The sequence below is a fragment of the Eptatretus burgeri genome, chromosome 5 (assembly GCF_056783735.1).
Source record: "Eptatretus burgeri isolate ZD-2024b chromosome 5, Ebu_testis_v1, whole genome shotgun sequence".
NCBI classification, from domain to species: domain Eukaryota; kingdom Metazoa; phylum Chordata; class Myxini; order Myxiniformes; family Myxinidae; genus Eptatretus; species Eptatretus burgeri.
The window spans coordinates 76219657-76236923 of NC_140965.1; the positions used below are offsets into that span (position 1 = coordinate 76219657).

General features: G+C 39.6%; 1 protein-coding gene across 7 annotated transcripts in view; it reads right to left on the bottom strand.

The window, feature by feature from the left end:
• SHOC1 (shortage in chiasmata 1) overlaps window positions 1-17267 on the bottom strand; it is an 86237-nt gene that overhangs the window by 24947 nt on the left and 44023 nt on the right. For 6 of the 7 annotated variants that reach the window (XM_085882485.1, XM_085882490.1, XM_085882483.1 and 3 more), the window contains exons 8-11: window positions 13635-13898; window positions 13416-13478; window positions 3636-3750; window positions 22-139 (exon numbers count right to left, since the gene is read on the bottom strand). In XM_085882485.1, the coding sequence (XP_085738611.1) occupies window positions 22-139; window positions 3636-3750; window positions 13416-13478; window positions 13635-13898 (560 nt within the window). The remainder of the gene's footprint in view (window positions 1-21; window positions 140-3635; window positions 3751-13415; window positions 13479-13634; window positions 13899-17267) is intronic. The other variant, XM_085882484.1, reaches the window with a different exon arrangement.

A 17267-nucleotide genomic window follows, 5' to 3' on the forward strand; every position in this document is an offset into this window, starting at 1 on the left:
TTTTATGGTGATTAACAATACCTGAATTATGACTGCTGTGTTTCCATTGATAATTAGATCAGCTGAAATTTTTGGATAGTTTGTTTTTGCAAGTTTGGTAATTCCCATGTAGTCTCTTTCTATCACCTGGATACAAGTCCTGGAAAACACATGTCGGCTGCAAATAATTATGGTAATCCCCTGCATTAAGGAAATTCACCTTAAGGAAACTTGCTATCATGGAAATGAAGTAGTGACTAAAATTCATGTAACAGAAAGCAAAATTCACTATTGAGTTTAAATTGAATCTAAAAACAGTTTTTTCCCCCCTCTCCATAAGTTTTACATACACTACACAACATGAGGGCAAAAGTATATAATGCGCTTCAAGCCAACTTGCTTATTATAGGTGCCCTCAGGTCATATTTTACAACAAGTTGGTATTGTATGTAGGCCCCACCCACACTTGGCACTTGACTCCACCCAACATGATACCCAGAGAAAATAATATGGCCGACATCTTGGTTTTCTGGCGGGCCGAAGATATCAGACCAGTCGACCTATGCCGATTATACATTCTAAGACATCAGGCCTGTCGGCCTCTGCTGATAATATACTGCCTGGGTTTGTTGCGTCAGCTTTCCATTGGCTTTGTTTGGGTCAAGTGTTACTCATGATGAGTGACCCCAAAAAATCTCATCATATGTCGAATTAAAATTATTAGTAAGGTTAAATCAAGCTTGTCAGCATGCACGGTACATGCCTCCCTAAAAAATAGTGTGGGTCTAAGACATCAGGCCTGTCGGCCTCTGCTGATAATATACTGCCTGGGTTTGTTGCGTCATATTTCCATTGGCTTTGTTTGGGTCGAGTGTTACTCATGATGAGTGACCATTAAAAATGTAATCATAGGTTGAATAAAAATGATTAGTAAGGTTTAATCAAGCCGTCAGCACGCAGGTGTGATGCGTCAGCACGCAGCACCCATCCCAAAGAAAATAGTGTGATGTAATTTTTCAACGGCCCCATATTAGGGTTAAATAATCCATGACCGTATGACAAATCAGCTCGCTCTGATATAACTGTGGTGGTGGGTGACATGGATGAGATGTGATAAGTTAATCTTTTAATAGCACATTAAATGTGTGTTTCCCAATCGCACTGTTCATCTTTTAAGAGTGCTTTAATGCACATTTCCCAATCGGCCAGTTAATGGATTTTGTCGCAGGTTGTGACCACAGTGCGACCATTCTTGTTCTTATTCAAGTCCTCAACTCCCCCTCCCAACCCGAAGTTCTCAACCCACCACCCTCCAAAGCCTCAACACCCCTTTCCCAACTCTGTCTCTTGTTTGCGCCCCCCCCACCACTCCAACTCTTTGTCCTCCACTCCCCCTTTCTTTAAGTCCTCAACCATCTCCCTCCCCACCCCTCCCCTTTCATCTTCAAGTCCTGTATATATACTAATGGAAAAAAGTTCCTGTGCACCATAAAAAACTTACACAAAATGAAACTGACATGTACCCGAGCAATATAATGGTCAGCCACCAGGTGCCTTGACATGTTCCACAGTTTACCCATGAATATCCGGAATTTACATGTGCATACTGTGCACTGCATGCATAAATTGCTATGCACATGTACTGAGCCACATGGCAGTGGAAGCAAGCTATCGTGTGCAGCCTGTGGCTGCTGGTTTCCTCATTTTCTGGGGCTCAGCTGTATCACTGATGGAGTGCCCCACCTGGTGTTAATTCAACGGTTCAAAAAAAGGGCTAAAACTCAGGACCCTAAGATCCTAAGCCAGCCACCATAACCATTAAGCCACCACCAGGCTTGTGAAAGTGCTACACATGGTACGGAACAAATTGCAATGCAGCATGATTCGGTGAACCATCCCAGCTGTGATAAACATTTTCATTGACATCTAAATATCGTAAACGTGATGCCACACCTTTCCGAAAATGAGCATATATGTGCAATTGGCATGCTTGAGACAGGAATGCCACAAAACGTTGTGGCTAGACGCTTTGGTGTTCATCGGAACATCATACAGTCACTCTAAGAGACGTTATCAACAAACTGGCAACATCAGAGACAGTCCACGTGCTGGGCCACCATGTGGGACATCACGTCGGAAGGATAACCATATCCGGTTGGTGCAGCTTAGGAATCAGTTCCAGACAGCAAATTTGACAGCTTGCAGCATCCCTGACTTGTGACCAATCAGTTCCAGAACTGTCAGGAATCGGTTACGCGAGCATAACATCTGACTACGACAACCAGCAGTAGGTCGATTTTATAGCCACGCCAGTGACATGCACGCCTAGCTTGGTGAAGACAACGTCTGAAGTTGAGACAATAATGGGCTGCTATCCACTTTACAGATGAGTTGAGATTCCATCTTGTCAATAGTGATGGCCGTTATCGCATTTATCGACGGGAAGGGGAATGTTACACTGATGTATTGTGCAACATTCGTCGTTGAAGCATGAAGTGGAAGCGGTGGAAGCATGAAGGTATGGAGAGGCATCACCACACATCACAGAACCAAGCAGAGGTCATTACTGGCAATTTGACAGGTATCACTGGAGGTCATTAATGGCAATTTGTCAGGTATTCGGTATAGTGATGGAGTTTTCCATCCTCACGTCCTCCTGTTCCTGCAGGTTCATGGACGTCACATCACACTTTAATAGGATAACATGTGCACTCACATCGCACGAGTGGTCACCAACTTCATCGCACAACATAACATTCCCACAATTCCCTGGCAAGCTGTTTCACCTGATCTTTCTCCCAAAGAACATGTGTGGGAGGAAATGGAACAACAATTGTGCTGTCTTCAAAACCAGCTGGCGACGTTGGCCCAACTGCGGTTGGCCGTGCGTGGTACAGATCTGGAATGACATCTCTCAAGCTTTCTTCAACCATCTGGTGTCCTCAACGAGGTGCCGTGGCCAAACGTGTGTCAATGCAAATGGTGGTCACACCAGATACTGAGCTGTTAACTGACTTTTGACCGCACCCCTCTTCACACCTCTGGAGACATGTCTTGTACACATGCGTTCACATTCTCATGTCTATTTCATGTTTATCAAACACGAAATATTGATATGAGCAAACAACGTGATGTGTTTGTTTTCATTTCTCATTCAACATAGGTATAAATAATGCACAGGAACTTTTTTGCATTAGTATATAATGTATACATACATACTTATTAATTTATTTATCTTTGTAATACAAGGTTGGTTTCCAGAACCACAGTTGTATCCTCATCATTAGGCTACCACCATATCCTAATTCACTGCTTGCTAAAAGTCTGCATTTATTTCATTGCATATTATTTTATTTCAATGCATGTGACAATACAATTTTTTGCTTTCATTTTAAGCATGCTCCCACCTCGTGCTCTTTGTATGTTCAGGCACTGTGTTGAAAACCTTTGCTTGTCGATGAATTCAGCTATTTCTCTATCTTTAGGTTTTTGGAGACTCCATTGTAAAACTTTAATAACAGTCAAAAGTCAAACCATTTCATGATAAACCAAAAAATTGAATCACAAACCCAAAACCCCTTCAGTTTTAGCTCAACACAGTCCAAACTTTTAAGAAGTAAATATTTCAAAATGCAGATGATTTACCAATATCGCACCTTGATTCTAAGGCAATAAGCAGTTTTGGACAATCAATAACTTTCTCAGATACTGTTATAACATGTGGAATCTTCAAATCAATCAAGGGATTGCATGTGTCTTCTGCAGCATTATCTGAAATACAAATGCTTGCATTCAATAATTTATAACGACTTTATATTTAGGTTTATCTGAAAATATGCATTCAGCTTTGTTAAAATGCGAACCACTAATTTGTTTTTGATCAATATCCATTTTAAGGCTCATAAGGAAATTGAAGGCACAGGAAATTGAGAGGTAATGGCCAAATTTCCACAGCATTTGGGTTTCTTAACTTGGGCAGGCAAGTGCTGAGACAAGGACACCAGATAGGCTCATAAAATAACATAAAAATTATCATTCTTTCCTTTTACACATCATCAAGGGTTATGAGAGGGTCAGATAAAATCATCTTGTGATTCACATATGGGGTTTAGACAGTGACAAAAATGAGGGAGGTATGCAAACACTTTTGTTGAACACAAACAAACGGGACCGAAGGCAATCACAATGCATTCCAAAAAGCCCGCAACAAGTGTGTGTCCATTTTCAGAAGTGCCAGAAAACAACATCTGTCCATCCTCAAGAATGAACTTTCAAACTTGTCTCCCTCCACTAAAACCTGGTAGCACCTTATTAAGTCTGTCTCTGGAGTATGGTTCCCCTCCATCCCTTCCCTCTCTTCAAATAGCACCACAGCTGACTCCACTCGTGAGAAGGCTGAATGCCTCAATGCTGTGTTTGTTCTCACATCTTGTGTCTCCAACCCTTCACTCTCAGTAGCCATCCTTCCTTGTCATACCCACTGCTCATGAACTCTGTGCATTTTGCACTTGAGAAGGTGGAGAAGGTTCTTTTAACCCTTGACGCCATCAGCTCAAGTGTCCTAAAAACCTGCTCTGCTGCTCTTGCACATACTCTCTCTGCCCTTTTCACTCGTCGTTTGCACTAAATCATCTTCCATCTACTTGGAAATCTGTCAACATCACTGCACTCCATAACACGGTGCAAAAACTGATCCCAGCAATTGCAGAACTATCAGCTTACTTCCAATCATCAGCAAGGTCATGGAATCTATCATCGCAGTTGAAATGAAATCCTTCCTTTTCTCCAACAAGCTCATCTCAGATCACCAATTTGGTTTTAGACAAGGTCACTCCACCTTGGACATGCTGCTTTGACTCACCCAACAATGGATGGAGGCCCTCAATGTCAGACATGAGATCAGAGCAAACTCTCTGGACATATCTCATGCTTTTGATACAGTCTGGCATTCTGTCTTACTCTCCAAACTCTCAGCCTATGGCATCCAAGACTAACTCCACACATGGCTCACTGTCTTCCTCTACTCTCGAGGCAATGTGCGGCATGCAACGGAATCCTTTCATCTACTCTCCCTATCAAGAATGGACTGCCCCAAGGCAGTGTTCTTGGTCCAGTCCTATTCCTGATCTTTATAAATGATCACTCTGACTCTCTAGAAAATCCTCTAACTATTTGCTGATGACTCCACCCTCTGCCATGGCATCCCTCATCCTTCAGACAGGCAGACTGGAGCCTCATCCCTCTCTTCAGACCTTGAAAAATATCACAAGCTGGTCAAACACATGGAAGATGTCTTTCAATCCTGACAAATCTCACACTCACTCTCTCTCTCTCTCTCCAAAAGGACCATCTGGCAAACTCTCCTATCTACTTTCGCTTGAGGAAGTTCTGTCATTCAAACTGCTGAATCTCACGATCAGCCATTATCTTTCTTGAATGAACCATTTTTCAAAGTTGGCCTCCAAAGCTGGGCATCTTCTGTTGTACAAAGCCCTTCCTTGGCACACCTTAACTCCTATCCAGCTACAAGGCCTTTATCTGAAGCTTAATGGAGTAGTGCTCTCCCCTCTGGGCTGGCTCACATCTTGCTCAGCTTGATACTGTGGAAACCAATGCCTTTAAGATTATTGGCATCTCCTGCGATAAAGCTGAGTGTATGGGCTTATCACTTCACTATCACAGACAGGTCGGTGATCTCTCTGTCTACGACTACCTCCTTTCTGGTCTTACACCCTCTGCTCTTTCCATGCTTTGTGCACCCCAGGTTTCTGCAGGGCTCACATGGTCCACCATCAACCCCCTTCTGGTGAAACTCCCAAAATCCAGAATCACTGCTCACCTCCACTCATTTTTTCCTCTTTTTTTCCACCTGTGGAATCAACTTACAAATCCTCTTCAATCTCATTCTTCCCTCCAGGTCTTCAAGATAGCTGTTCACCACATCAGATCGTCCCCAATTCAAAGCCATGAACTTTTCTGCCCTCGTTAATTCCACCCAAACCCCTCCTCCTTCCAATTTTCCAGTTTTCCCTCCTTGCAGTTTTCTTCTGTATTCATCTTGTCTACCCCATGCATCTGCTGTGTCCAACTTGTCCACCCCATGCATGCTTGTTTTGCATCCTGTTTTTGTCTGTTACGTCCTGATTAGTTCTGTATACTAGCTCTTCTACGAGTCTCGACTATGTATACAAAAAAAAGAAAGAAAAAAAAAACGTGGGTAAGGAAGACTAAAATATAGCAAAGGCAAATGTGGCATTCCACATGAATCACCCATCAATTATCGATTTACAAACCTGTTGGGGAGAGATGTGAGTACATTTATGGAAAGGTCACTTTGAAGAGGAAAAACAAATGAATGAAAGTGAAAAGGCAGCCAGGACTTGAGGAGAAAAGTAGAGAGGTTTTCTGTTTCATATATTCGGCCTTTTAATAACTTTCATTGTCCTTGATTTAACATTTAATTTCACGCTAGGTAGTTCCCATTAATTGAAATCTAATTCATTTAATTTAATCTAAATAACCTTCAATTGATGTTGCAAATGAGTCTTTATTTGGTGGGCCACCTTGTATGAAGCACAAGGTGTACAAGATGAAATATAATACAAAACACCGACTCCTAGCTTGAAGCAAAAAGCGGCAGGGCGCTAGAGTGAAAATGGGAAAATTTTGCACAAAAGGGGAACAGATTTGAGAAACAATGAATGACATTTTCACCTATTTGTTTTTACCATGTGCATCAATCAGCACGATCAACCAGACATGCTGCGACTCACGGAGACGAACATTTCGCCCAATTTTCTTCTTCTTTTTACGGGTCGGTGGGCGGTGATGCTAAACAGGAAAAAAAATGAACCGGCCGATATATTATTTTACCCATCTCTCATATAATCGATATATCATGAAACATATCTTTAAAACCTGCTTGTGGTTATATTTATTGAGTCTGCAAAGCTGAACCTGACTCTGCCATAACCAAATAGGATTTGTGGATCGGCACCATCTAGAATATTAAAACAAGGCTTCCGCTGTAAAAAATTATGCGGAAAACATTTAATCTAATTGACGATTTCCCTTTAAAGTTTCTTTCTGCTGTTTCTTCTGCTCATTTTTTTTGTCACTGCGATGAAGGAATCTTTCAGCTATTCATTCCACAAGGTGAACATTACGCAAATATTCCAAAAGGCGAGTGTTACACACAAACGTCTTTTTCTCCTGAGACTTTTCATGTATTTGAGAGAACATCTTGTGAGAGCAAGTCGTTCAATAGACGAAATGAAGCGTCCACGTAATGCAATGCTTGCCTTGAGGCTAATCCGGTCGAATAAATTAGATCTTGAACATCTGTTCGAGTTTAGGCCTTAGTTATTTTATGACTTGGTTTACACAGTTCTTCAGCTAAAATGAAGGGTCTGTCGGTTGAAATATTAATATAATTTCAATTTTTAGAAATGATATATTTTTATGATTTTTTTGGATGTTCCATGGAAAAGACAAGGGTAGGTGGGGGGGGGGGATATAAATCCCGAACCAGGAGGATCTATGAAGACATTGAAGATGGAAGACCATTCAAATGGAGGATGCCCATGTTCACTATCATCTGATGTGAAAAACAATAAAGAAGGATTGAAACTTGTTTTTACAATATAGTCTGGCATGTTTTTCCAAGAAAAACCTGTTGGATCATCAAACAAATGGAAACTATGCTGAGAAAATTACCGTCCAAGTCGTAGATGTGTGCGTGCACACCAGTGCATAGTGCTGGATATGATATAAAAAAGGTGTCTACGAGGAGTTAACACGCTCAAAACAGTCAATCAGAGCCATAAACAGCTCTTACTTTTCAGCGGGCATCTGATCGTACTGTCTCCCCATCCCCATGAACACATCAAAGGCTGATTTCTGGTCCGTTGAAGGCTGAACATCTGCATCTCACAGGGAAACTTTGACGTACTTGGCACCGAAATCTTTCAATACGAACAGCGGTGTACAACTTTCGACGGAAACAAAATCGGCCCGATCGAGAGTAGCCTGCGAATCATCCCTGCTGCTGCACTGAATTTATGCAATCGTTCGGCCAGAATATTCGTCGTCAAGATGTTGCGTGATTAAATCACCAATACAGTCACTCGAATTTATACTGCTGACATACTTCTGAACAATCACTTTCGCCCCAGAAACCACAGTCAATCTGTACCACGCTGGCCACTACTCAGACGCCATGACCGAAGACTACTACACAGTTTGGTGAAAGGGGACTCGGCATTTTGGTGCGCGTGCGAAATTATATTTTGAAAATAAATGCTGACGTTTACATTTTGGGTTTTGAAACTTTTGCACCTTCGGCAGAAAATTTACAAATATAAAAGGCTAAAAATGTGTTTTATATTTATATTTCATTTTGGCAAATATACCGTCGGTGGATCTGTAAACCAAGTTATAAAATAACTAAGGCCTTACCATAAATTTAATCGGCAATTTATGAAAGTTTCATGGAAGCGGAACCTTATTGTAATCGTGCGGTGTATTTGTTCTTATCTCCGGCACTGAAGGTGGATGGATGTAATGTTTTCACCCTTGTCTGTCTGTCTGTTACTTATGAAAAGCAAATATTTTTCAAGTATATTGGTTGGTTGCGTGCATTATTCTTCTTGTTTGTTACTTGCAAAATCGAAGATTTTTCAAGTATATTGGTCAGTCGATTTTGTTATTCTGTCTGTTTGGCTATCTGTCTGTTTGTCAATTGCCAAACAGGTCACAATTTTAAACCGATCTTCACGAAACTTTTCCAAGTTGTAGAGGAAGTCTTAACTGAGAAACCTATTGATTTTGAGGTCAAAGATCATCTTGATGCCGAATTTCTAAAGTTGTCATTTTTCATCCGATTGACTTTATATTTCAACAGGATTTGCATATTGCCTCACTGATTTGTGAAACCAACTATTTTGAGGTCAAAAGGTCAAAAGTAAACTCAAGGTCAAACTTCTAAAATCATCAATTTTAAAATGAAAAATCGTCAATTTTCATCTGATTGACTTGAAGATCAAAAAGCAATTGCATAGTACATTACCGAATTGGGAAAACACCTATCTTTGAGATAAAAAGGTCAAAGGTTAACTCAAGGGCAAACATCTAAAATCATCAATTTTCAACTGAAAAATCATCAATTTACACCCTATTACCTTGAAAGATGAACAGGATTTGCAAAGTCCATCAATGAATTGAGAAAGCAACTATTTTTGAGGTGAAAAGGTCAAATGTCAACTCAAGGTCAAACTTGTAAAATCAGCCAATTTCATCTGAAGCATCATCAAGTTTCATCCAATTAACCTGAAAATTAAGCAGCAATTGCATAGTGCATCACTGAATTGGGAAACCAACTATTTTTGAGGTCAAAAGGTCAAAGGCCAACTCAAGGTCAAACTTTTAAAATCATCAATTTCAATGTGAAAAATAATAAAATAATCAAATAATCAATCAATAATTTTCATCCAACAATTGAATCGAAATCCAATCCAAAGGTTGCCAAAGGATACATCAAATTGTCCATTTCATTAAGATTAAGATTGTTATCTTGCCAAAATGAAGTTTTTGCAAGATATGTTAGTCAGCTTGTATGTTTTTTTTTGTTTGTTTGTCTGTAATCACGTATAAAAAATTCTGCAGAGCACAGTTATCATTGGAAAATTTTGTAACTTCGCATATCAGAGGACTATAGAGGTCCCTTTCAGTGCACAAAATTTTGAAGGTCAAGGTCAAAGGTCAAGGTCACTTTGTCGCAAATCAGGAGAGTCGACAAAACCCTTATTTTTTGAGTAATTTTGATCGGATCGTCTTCAAACTTCATGGGAATATAGTTCATGGTCTGGCACTCAGCTGATTAATTTTTGGTGGCGATTGGCCTTGACCTTCAGATGTTTTTTTTGTTTGTTTTTTTATTTTATTTTTGGTCTGTAATCACGTATAAATCACTCTGCAGAGCACAGTTATCATTGGAAATTTTTGTAACTTCGCATATCAGAGGACTATAGAGGTCCCTTTCAGCGCATAAAATTTTGAAGGTCAAGGTCAAAGGTCAAGGTCACTTTGTCGCAAATCAGGGGAGTCGACGAAACCCTTATTTTTTGAGTAATTTTGATCGGATCGTCTTCAAACTTCATGGGAATATAGTTCATGGTCTGGCGCTAAGCTGATTAATTTTGGTGGCGATTGGCATTGACCTTCATGGTTAGCGCCTCAGGTCAAACATATTTGACCCCAAGGTCAAATTTTCAAGTTTTAGGAACTATATCGTGTAGTACCTCAAATTGAACACCTTGATGAGTGCTTTCTAGATATGTCAAGCTTGAGACATTATGATGTCATTTGGTGACGTTATGAGGCAAAAGCATATTTTTCATGGTTACTCTGTAGAACGATTCTAATCGGAATCTCTCGTAGGCAGATATTCCTCAAGGAGTCGCTCCTGGTGGATAGCAGCTCTGTTCACCTCAGTGTGACCTTAAAGAAGTCACACGTGGTCACCTTTTGGCAAGATACGGGTCACCCTATGGGTGACATTGTTTTTATCAATTTTAATGTTAATGAAATGGACAATTTGATGTATTATTGGCAACTTGTGGAGAGGGGGTTGATTTTGAAAGTATCCTGCTCTGCACGATTTTTATTGTTTGTTTGTTTGTTTGTTTGAATGTCAATCGCTTACAGGTCACAATTTCAAACCAATCTTCACGAAACTTCACCAACTGGTAGAGTTCGTCATAAGCATTGAAGCCTATTGTTTTTGAGATAAAAAAGTCAAAAGGTCAACATAGGCCAAAGGTCAACAACTTAGGTGCAATTTCTAAAATCCTCATTGTTCATCCAATTGACTTTAAATTTGAAGAGGATTTGCTTATCAGGTCAATGAATTCAACCAAAAATTATTTTTGAGGTCAACGTCGGCCAGATTACTAAAATTGCCAATTTTCATCCGATTGACTTGAAATTTGAAGAGGAGTCGCATATTTGTTCATTTAATTTAAACACCAATCATTTTTGAGGTCAACATTGGCCAAAAGGTCAACATAGGCCAAAGTCCAATAACTTATGTGAGCTTTCTAAAATCCTCAATATTTAGCTGTTTGACTTGAAATTTGAAGAGGATTTTTGTTTAATGTCCCTGAATTCTACCAGGTAATTATTTTCAAGGTCAACACAGACCAAAAGGTCAATATAGGCCAAAGGTCAACACCAGGTGTAATTTCTAAAATCCTCAATTTTCATCCCATTGACTTGAAATTTGAAAAGGATTTACATATCAGGTAGCTGAATTCAACAAACAAGTATTTTTGAGGCCAACATGGGGGATGGGCCAAAAAGTCGACATTGGCCAAATATCTAATGTTGTCAATTTTCATCCGATTGACTTGAAATTTGAGGAGGATTTGCATATTTGGTCATTGAATTCAACCACCAATTATTATTGAGGTCAAATTTGTTTTATGGATTTTGCAAGTATTGTGCTGTGCACGACATCCTTCTTGTTTGGCTGTTCGTTTGTGAACAGGATATCTCAAAAAGTTGTGGACAGATTCGGACGAAATTTGGTGGAGGCCGAAATTTGGTGGAGAGCTTAGGTATGTGACAGATGAAATAATTGGATTTTGATGAATATCTGGATCCAGATCAGTGGGATACAAAACGTAAAGTAATCAGCTTGGCAGAGGTATGCGTTGTACTGAGTGCCCTTCTAGTTCTTCTTATTTTGCTTTCCACACATTTTTGGCATGTTCTTTCTCAAACAATCCTTCATGGATTTACTAAAACTTTTGCATAGATATTCATGGATGCACGCAGAAATGTGCTCTTACTTTTTGTCAGGATCCAAATCCTGAATGCTGAAAAATCATGGAATTTGTGGTAAAACAAGTTCACGCCATTCTGGGCGAGAGGGTGGAGCTTTAATAATGCATTCCCAGCTCCATGGATCAGTGGGGAAAGAGGGTGGACATGACTTCAGGTTGAATGTTATATATAGCATTAGTGATGCTTTCTAAAGAGAATGGTGAATCATTTTGCAACAAAATCACCTTGAATCCTGAGAAATACTGAAGGTAACTTTTGCACGTGAGACAGAAGTAATTATTATCTTTTGCATCGAGAGGCATTTTAAAAGGTGCAGGGCAAGCTCTGCAAGGGATGGGGCACTCCAGAGAGGGGCGGGGTGCTCCGCCCCTCTTATTTATTCAAGCTAGGGGTCGAAAACAGAGAGGAAAGGCGATTTTCTATTCCAGCTTGATGCAGAGCAAAGATGCATACATTCACAATTGAGAATATCCAGAACCAGAAATTATCTGAATCATTAATAATATGATCCCACAATTTTGGGATGTTAGTCTACGATCCATACCGCCAGCCTTCAGCCACAAATAAATTACATTTGTTATGTCCCTAACTTATGCTTTATAAAGTAACAATACTGTTATATTGTCGAAATTAATTTTAAATTATGGTATGTGCATGGATTAAAAATGGCTTCGAGATCAAATATTGGAAATATTTTGCTTATGATTCATGCAAATGTATTGGTTCGTATTATCAGAATAGGTCTCCACTTGTTGACCTGCAACACAAAAGCTGTTTATTGAAAGAAAAATAAAACCCAAATATAATTCAAAGGGGAGGTGTGTGCATGTATGCATCATGATCATCAATGTGTAATGATTTAATTTTTTCAAAATTTTGTTTGAAATTTTAACATTTTTCCAAGGCAGAGAGTATACATACAGAAAATGGCTTATGTACAGTATAAATCATATTGAAGACGAAGAAATGAGGCGATAAGTGTACTTTAAAATTAATCACATGCATATTAATAGACAATGAACAAACATATGGCATCAGGGATTTGAAATAGACAATTTAAAATGTTGAGTCTTCCACGATCCCTCATTCCTCCCCACAACTATCATTTGTCCAAGTCTACCTATATTTTGGTCTTCAGCCCTGCTGTTGATGTTTCTCCCCTTTTTCTACTGTGCCTTTTATTCTCTTAAGTCCTGATCCATTCAATGTTCTAGCTCTTCCATGAGCCTTGATCATGTATACAAAAAAACTACTTTCAAGTTCAACAACACCAGTTTGAGTATTTCTGCCAACACCTGGATCTACTGTAATCTTTATAGTTCATTCAAAGGTGTTTAAAATTACATAATACACACAAAGATTTTTGTATTTAAAATGGTGGTGTAAATTTTTTTGTATGCATTCACAACTGACCTTGTGTATTCTGTTATTAAAAATAAATACTTCTTGTTTAGTCTAAGCTTTAATAATTGTGGAAGATGATAATACATTGTGCAGTCTAGGATCTGGGGAATGGTGGAAGGGGGATATTTTCACACAATGATTATGCAGCTTCTTTTGATCGTAAGCATATGTATCATGTGAATTCATACCTTTAACTCCATTGTTTGCATCATGTTCAGTGGAATAATTGCTGAGATTTACAGGTAAATTTTCTGCAAGACAGGTTTGCAAAATAAATGTTTGGCCTTACAACTGCTCAAAGTTATTGAGAGGGTGTTTATAGACATTTGTATCAGCTTGCAGAAATTGATTTTGGAGAATTTGTGATAAATTTTCATGAACGAATATGCTTTCACTTTGTACTTCACCAAAGCTTGCAGAAACTGAGCTGCTCCTTCTTTTTGATGCATAATCTTTTGTTGGATTAACATTACACGATGAAATTGTCGTAGCATTGTGCAACTGCTGTAAATCTTCACAACCTTCATATGTATCAATTTGTGCATGTCGGTGTTTGTTCAATTCTTCGCAGAGAACTTGGCATTTCGGTTTGTTTGTGCAGGTGGTATGTAACGGCTTAGAAATGTCAATATCATCAATTTCCAGTGGAGTTGCACTGCAGGATCTCCTGTCTGGTACAAAGAACAGACAAAGTGAAAAGATAAATTTCATATTAACTTCCAAGCTGGTCTTCAAAAATAAACATAGCTGTCAGCATGCCTGGCCAATTTGACATTAAAGCAGTTGGTTGATTCCAAATTACCGATTTAATGGATTGAAAAATAAAATACAGAGCATATCCATTTAATAAAATTCAAAGGCAATAGAGCAAGAGTGAGGGGAAGGGGAAGTGGGGGTTCAAATCTTGTGTCTGAGGCCATGAGGTTTGATGACATTTTCTGATAGGACTATCAATGTAGTTTATAAAAAGAATTTTTTTTTATGGGCACCATCCTTGCCAGAGACCCACAGCATGGGTTCAAAGTTCATGTCGACCTCACGTTTTGGGTGAATGCCAGAACACACTAAAGAGAGACGAAATCTTTCAAAATCAGCATTTTCCCCACTTTTCATACATTATAGACATTTTTGATGAAGAATAGAGTATAATATTGAATAAGTAATGATTTTAATGTTTAAATGTTTTCATACACAGTAGTTATAGTAACCAAAGTTGTTAAAAATGCTGATTACATCTACTGTATTTATTGTGATTGTCAATATATCTCATTTAACCAATACTTCTTCTTCTTCTTCTTTCGGCTGCTCCCGTTAAGGGTCGCCACAGCGGATCATCTGTATGATCCGCATAGTGATTTGGCACATGTTTTACGCCGGATGCCCTTCCTGACGCAACCCTGGTCGCCTCTTACGACCCAGGGATATGGTACACCTATTTTAACCAGGGTATACACCGGCCCAGTATACTGGTACTCATTTCGCCGACCTCGGAAGGATGACAGGCTGAGTCAACCCCCTGGTGTATTAATTCAGTGGCCCAACGGGGCTTGAACTCAGGACCTTTTGGATCCCAAGCCGCTGCCCGAACCACTGCGCCAACACCAGGCTCCTCATTTAACCAATACTATCAGTTTATATAAATTTATATTGATTGTTCAATGACATAATATTCAAATAATCAGTCCCACTCTGAATCGTCAGATGAAGAGCAGGGTTGTATGTTCGTTCCTTTGCTTCATCAATGACCATGAGATCATCACCAATGTGTTCACAAATGCCGTGAGGGATCAAATCCCCTTCCAATCATTAAATGTGGTAATGACCTTTGTGACGCTTCCAGCCATATTCTGTAGGGTTGTACATAGCTAGAACGCAATTGTGAGCATTTTTCCAAATCAAATCCACATAGTTTGTGCACTTGATATTCTCAACAAGAACCGACCTGCAAGGTGGAAGTAAGCCTGGGTTGCTTTGTTTAATCTTGTCAAGGGGATGCTTCTTCATTCTAGGTGAAGTGGTTTGATGGTACAATACAAGCCGAGCATCATTTACATTGGATAACTATTGTTTTTCAGAGAGGGTACAAACAAATGCTTCGATGGTGGAGATAGTATCTGGTGATACATAACAAGCTTTGCGAAGGCATCCATGCTGGTTGGCTTCGTTTTTCTTCATCAATTCTACACCAGATCAGATCACGAACCATGCTCTATACAGAGCATTGGTACTGCTGAAGCAGTTTCTTTGGCTCGGGTTACAATCCTGGACAGGTCGCCACTCCAACACAAAATTTGGAATTTGGGAATGGTGCTGGCGATAACTCATCTACTCTTAGTGAAGGACTCCATGGGATTTCTAACATCCACCAAATAATGCTGGCACGTCCATTTTAATGTCCATCCAATGGATGGTACACATATTGATGAATCACCCATCCTGTGAAACATGGGGATGACATTTTTAGAGCTGGACCGAAATTCAAACCCAGGCGAGACAGCTTTGAGGCAAGTGTGTGTGTACCTCTTTTCTCGGCCATCCTTCCAGCCACATCAGTTCTAGGGGATATATATTTTTTCCTTTTTGTGCAAAAGATGCAGTGTAATCACACTCTGAAAAAGCATGTATGGCTGATGGGCAGAACATAGCTTACCCAGAGGATTGGACAAAAATATGGATATACCTCTGAGTATTACTTGTGCTGGATCCCAGATCTATCAAAATGTTTGATGCAATGGTATCCATTTGATACAGCAATACGATTATTACATCAGTGTCAGATGACCTTCCAATAATGTTGGCAATTGGATTCTCCTGCGATTCACAAATGTCTCATTAGTCAGGAGGCCCAATGCAGAATAGTGTACGACCCTGCTGATTCCGTGTTAGAATAGTGCAACAGGTGTAAATTGACTGTCCAGACACACAGAAACGTGAATCAACTTGTTGCCAACTCTGGATATGGATAGTATGGCCGCCATGACAGTTTACAAAATGGTCACCATTAAATACACTTTTCGTCATATTTCAGCCGCAAATTGACATGAAATTACAAAATTAGGGTCGATTTCCATGTTTTTGAGCATGCCTGAGCTGATGGGAGTATAGAAAAAAACATTGCTCCATCCATTTTCTAAAAATAATATGACTTGTTTTTCACTATATTATTTTTAAAGAAATGTTCAGGCTCGAATTAGAATGTCTGATTATACAAACCACAATCAATGAATTTTACAACTTTGCTATAAAATGAACCTAAACTACATAACTGTGTGTTTTTCTGTTACCCAGGACTAACTGAAAAATGAAAGCCGCAAGATTTCTCACAGGGGGTTCAAGGGATCGAGAAGAAGAAGAGCATGTAGACTGGAATAAATGCTATATTTGCCAGGACAGTTCAAAAACTAGCAAGTCAACGCGACTTCGAAAGACTACAATCGTTGGTGTGAAAACTGTAGCTGAATGTTGCAAAGAAAGAGAGAAATATAATGACGCTAAATATGTTGACTCATTCTCAAGAATCAGAAAATATTCTGTACCGGAGCACGTCGAAAAGATTCAATGGCACAAATTCTGCTATAGTGACTTTACTCACGCACAAAAAATAGACAGACTGAAGTCAAGGATTCAGCCACAATCTGTGACTTACGCAGAAGAGATACCCACAACATCAGGTTCCTCAGAGAAATACCATGTCCCAAAGTCACTAAGATCCGCGCACAGCGCTATGGATTGGTCAAAATGCGCTTTCTGCCAGACTGACATTCCTGGAAAAGCTGGTGTCCTGACAAATGTTGAATTTGATCACACATCATCCAGGATGCTTAGTTTGGCCCAATTTGACCCCACCATGCGTCACAGGTTTGCAGGTGTTTCAGACTTGATGGCAGCTGAAGGTAAATATCATCTCAAGTGTTATGTTTCTTTTCACAGAAAGTATAAAAAGGAGAGTGGAGAGAAAAACCAGTCTCCTGAAAGCATCTGTTTCAGAAATGTGATGAACCAGCTTGAGAAAGAGCTGCAGAAGGGACATGTGTTTACCC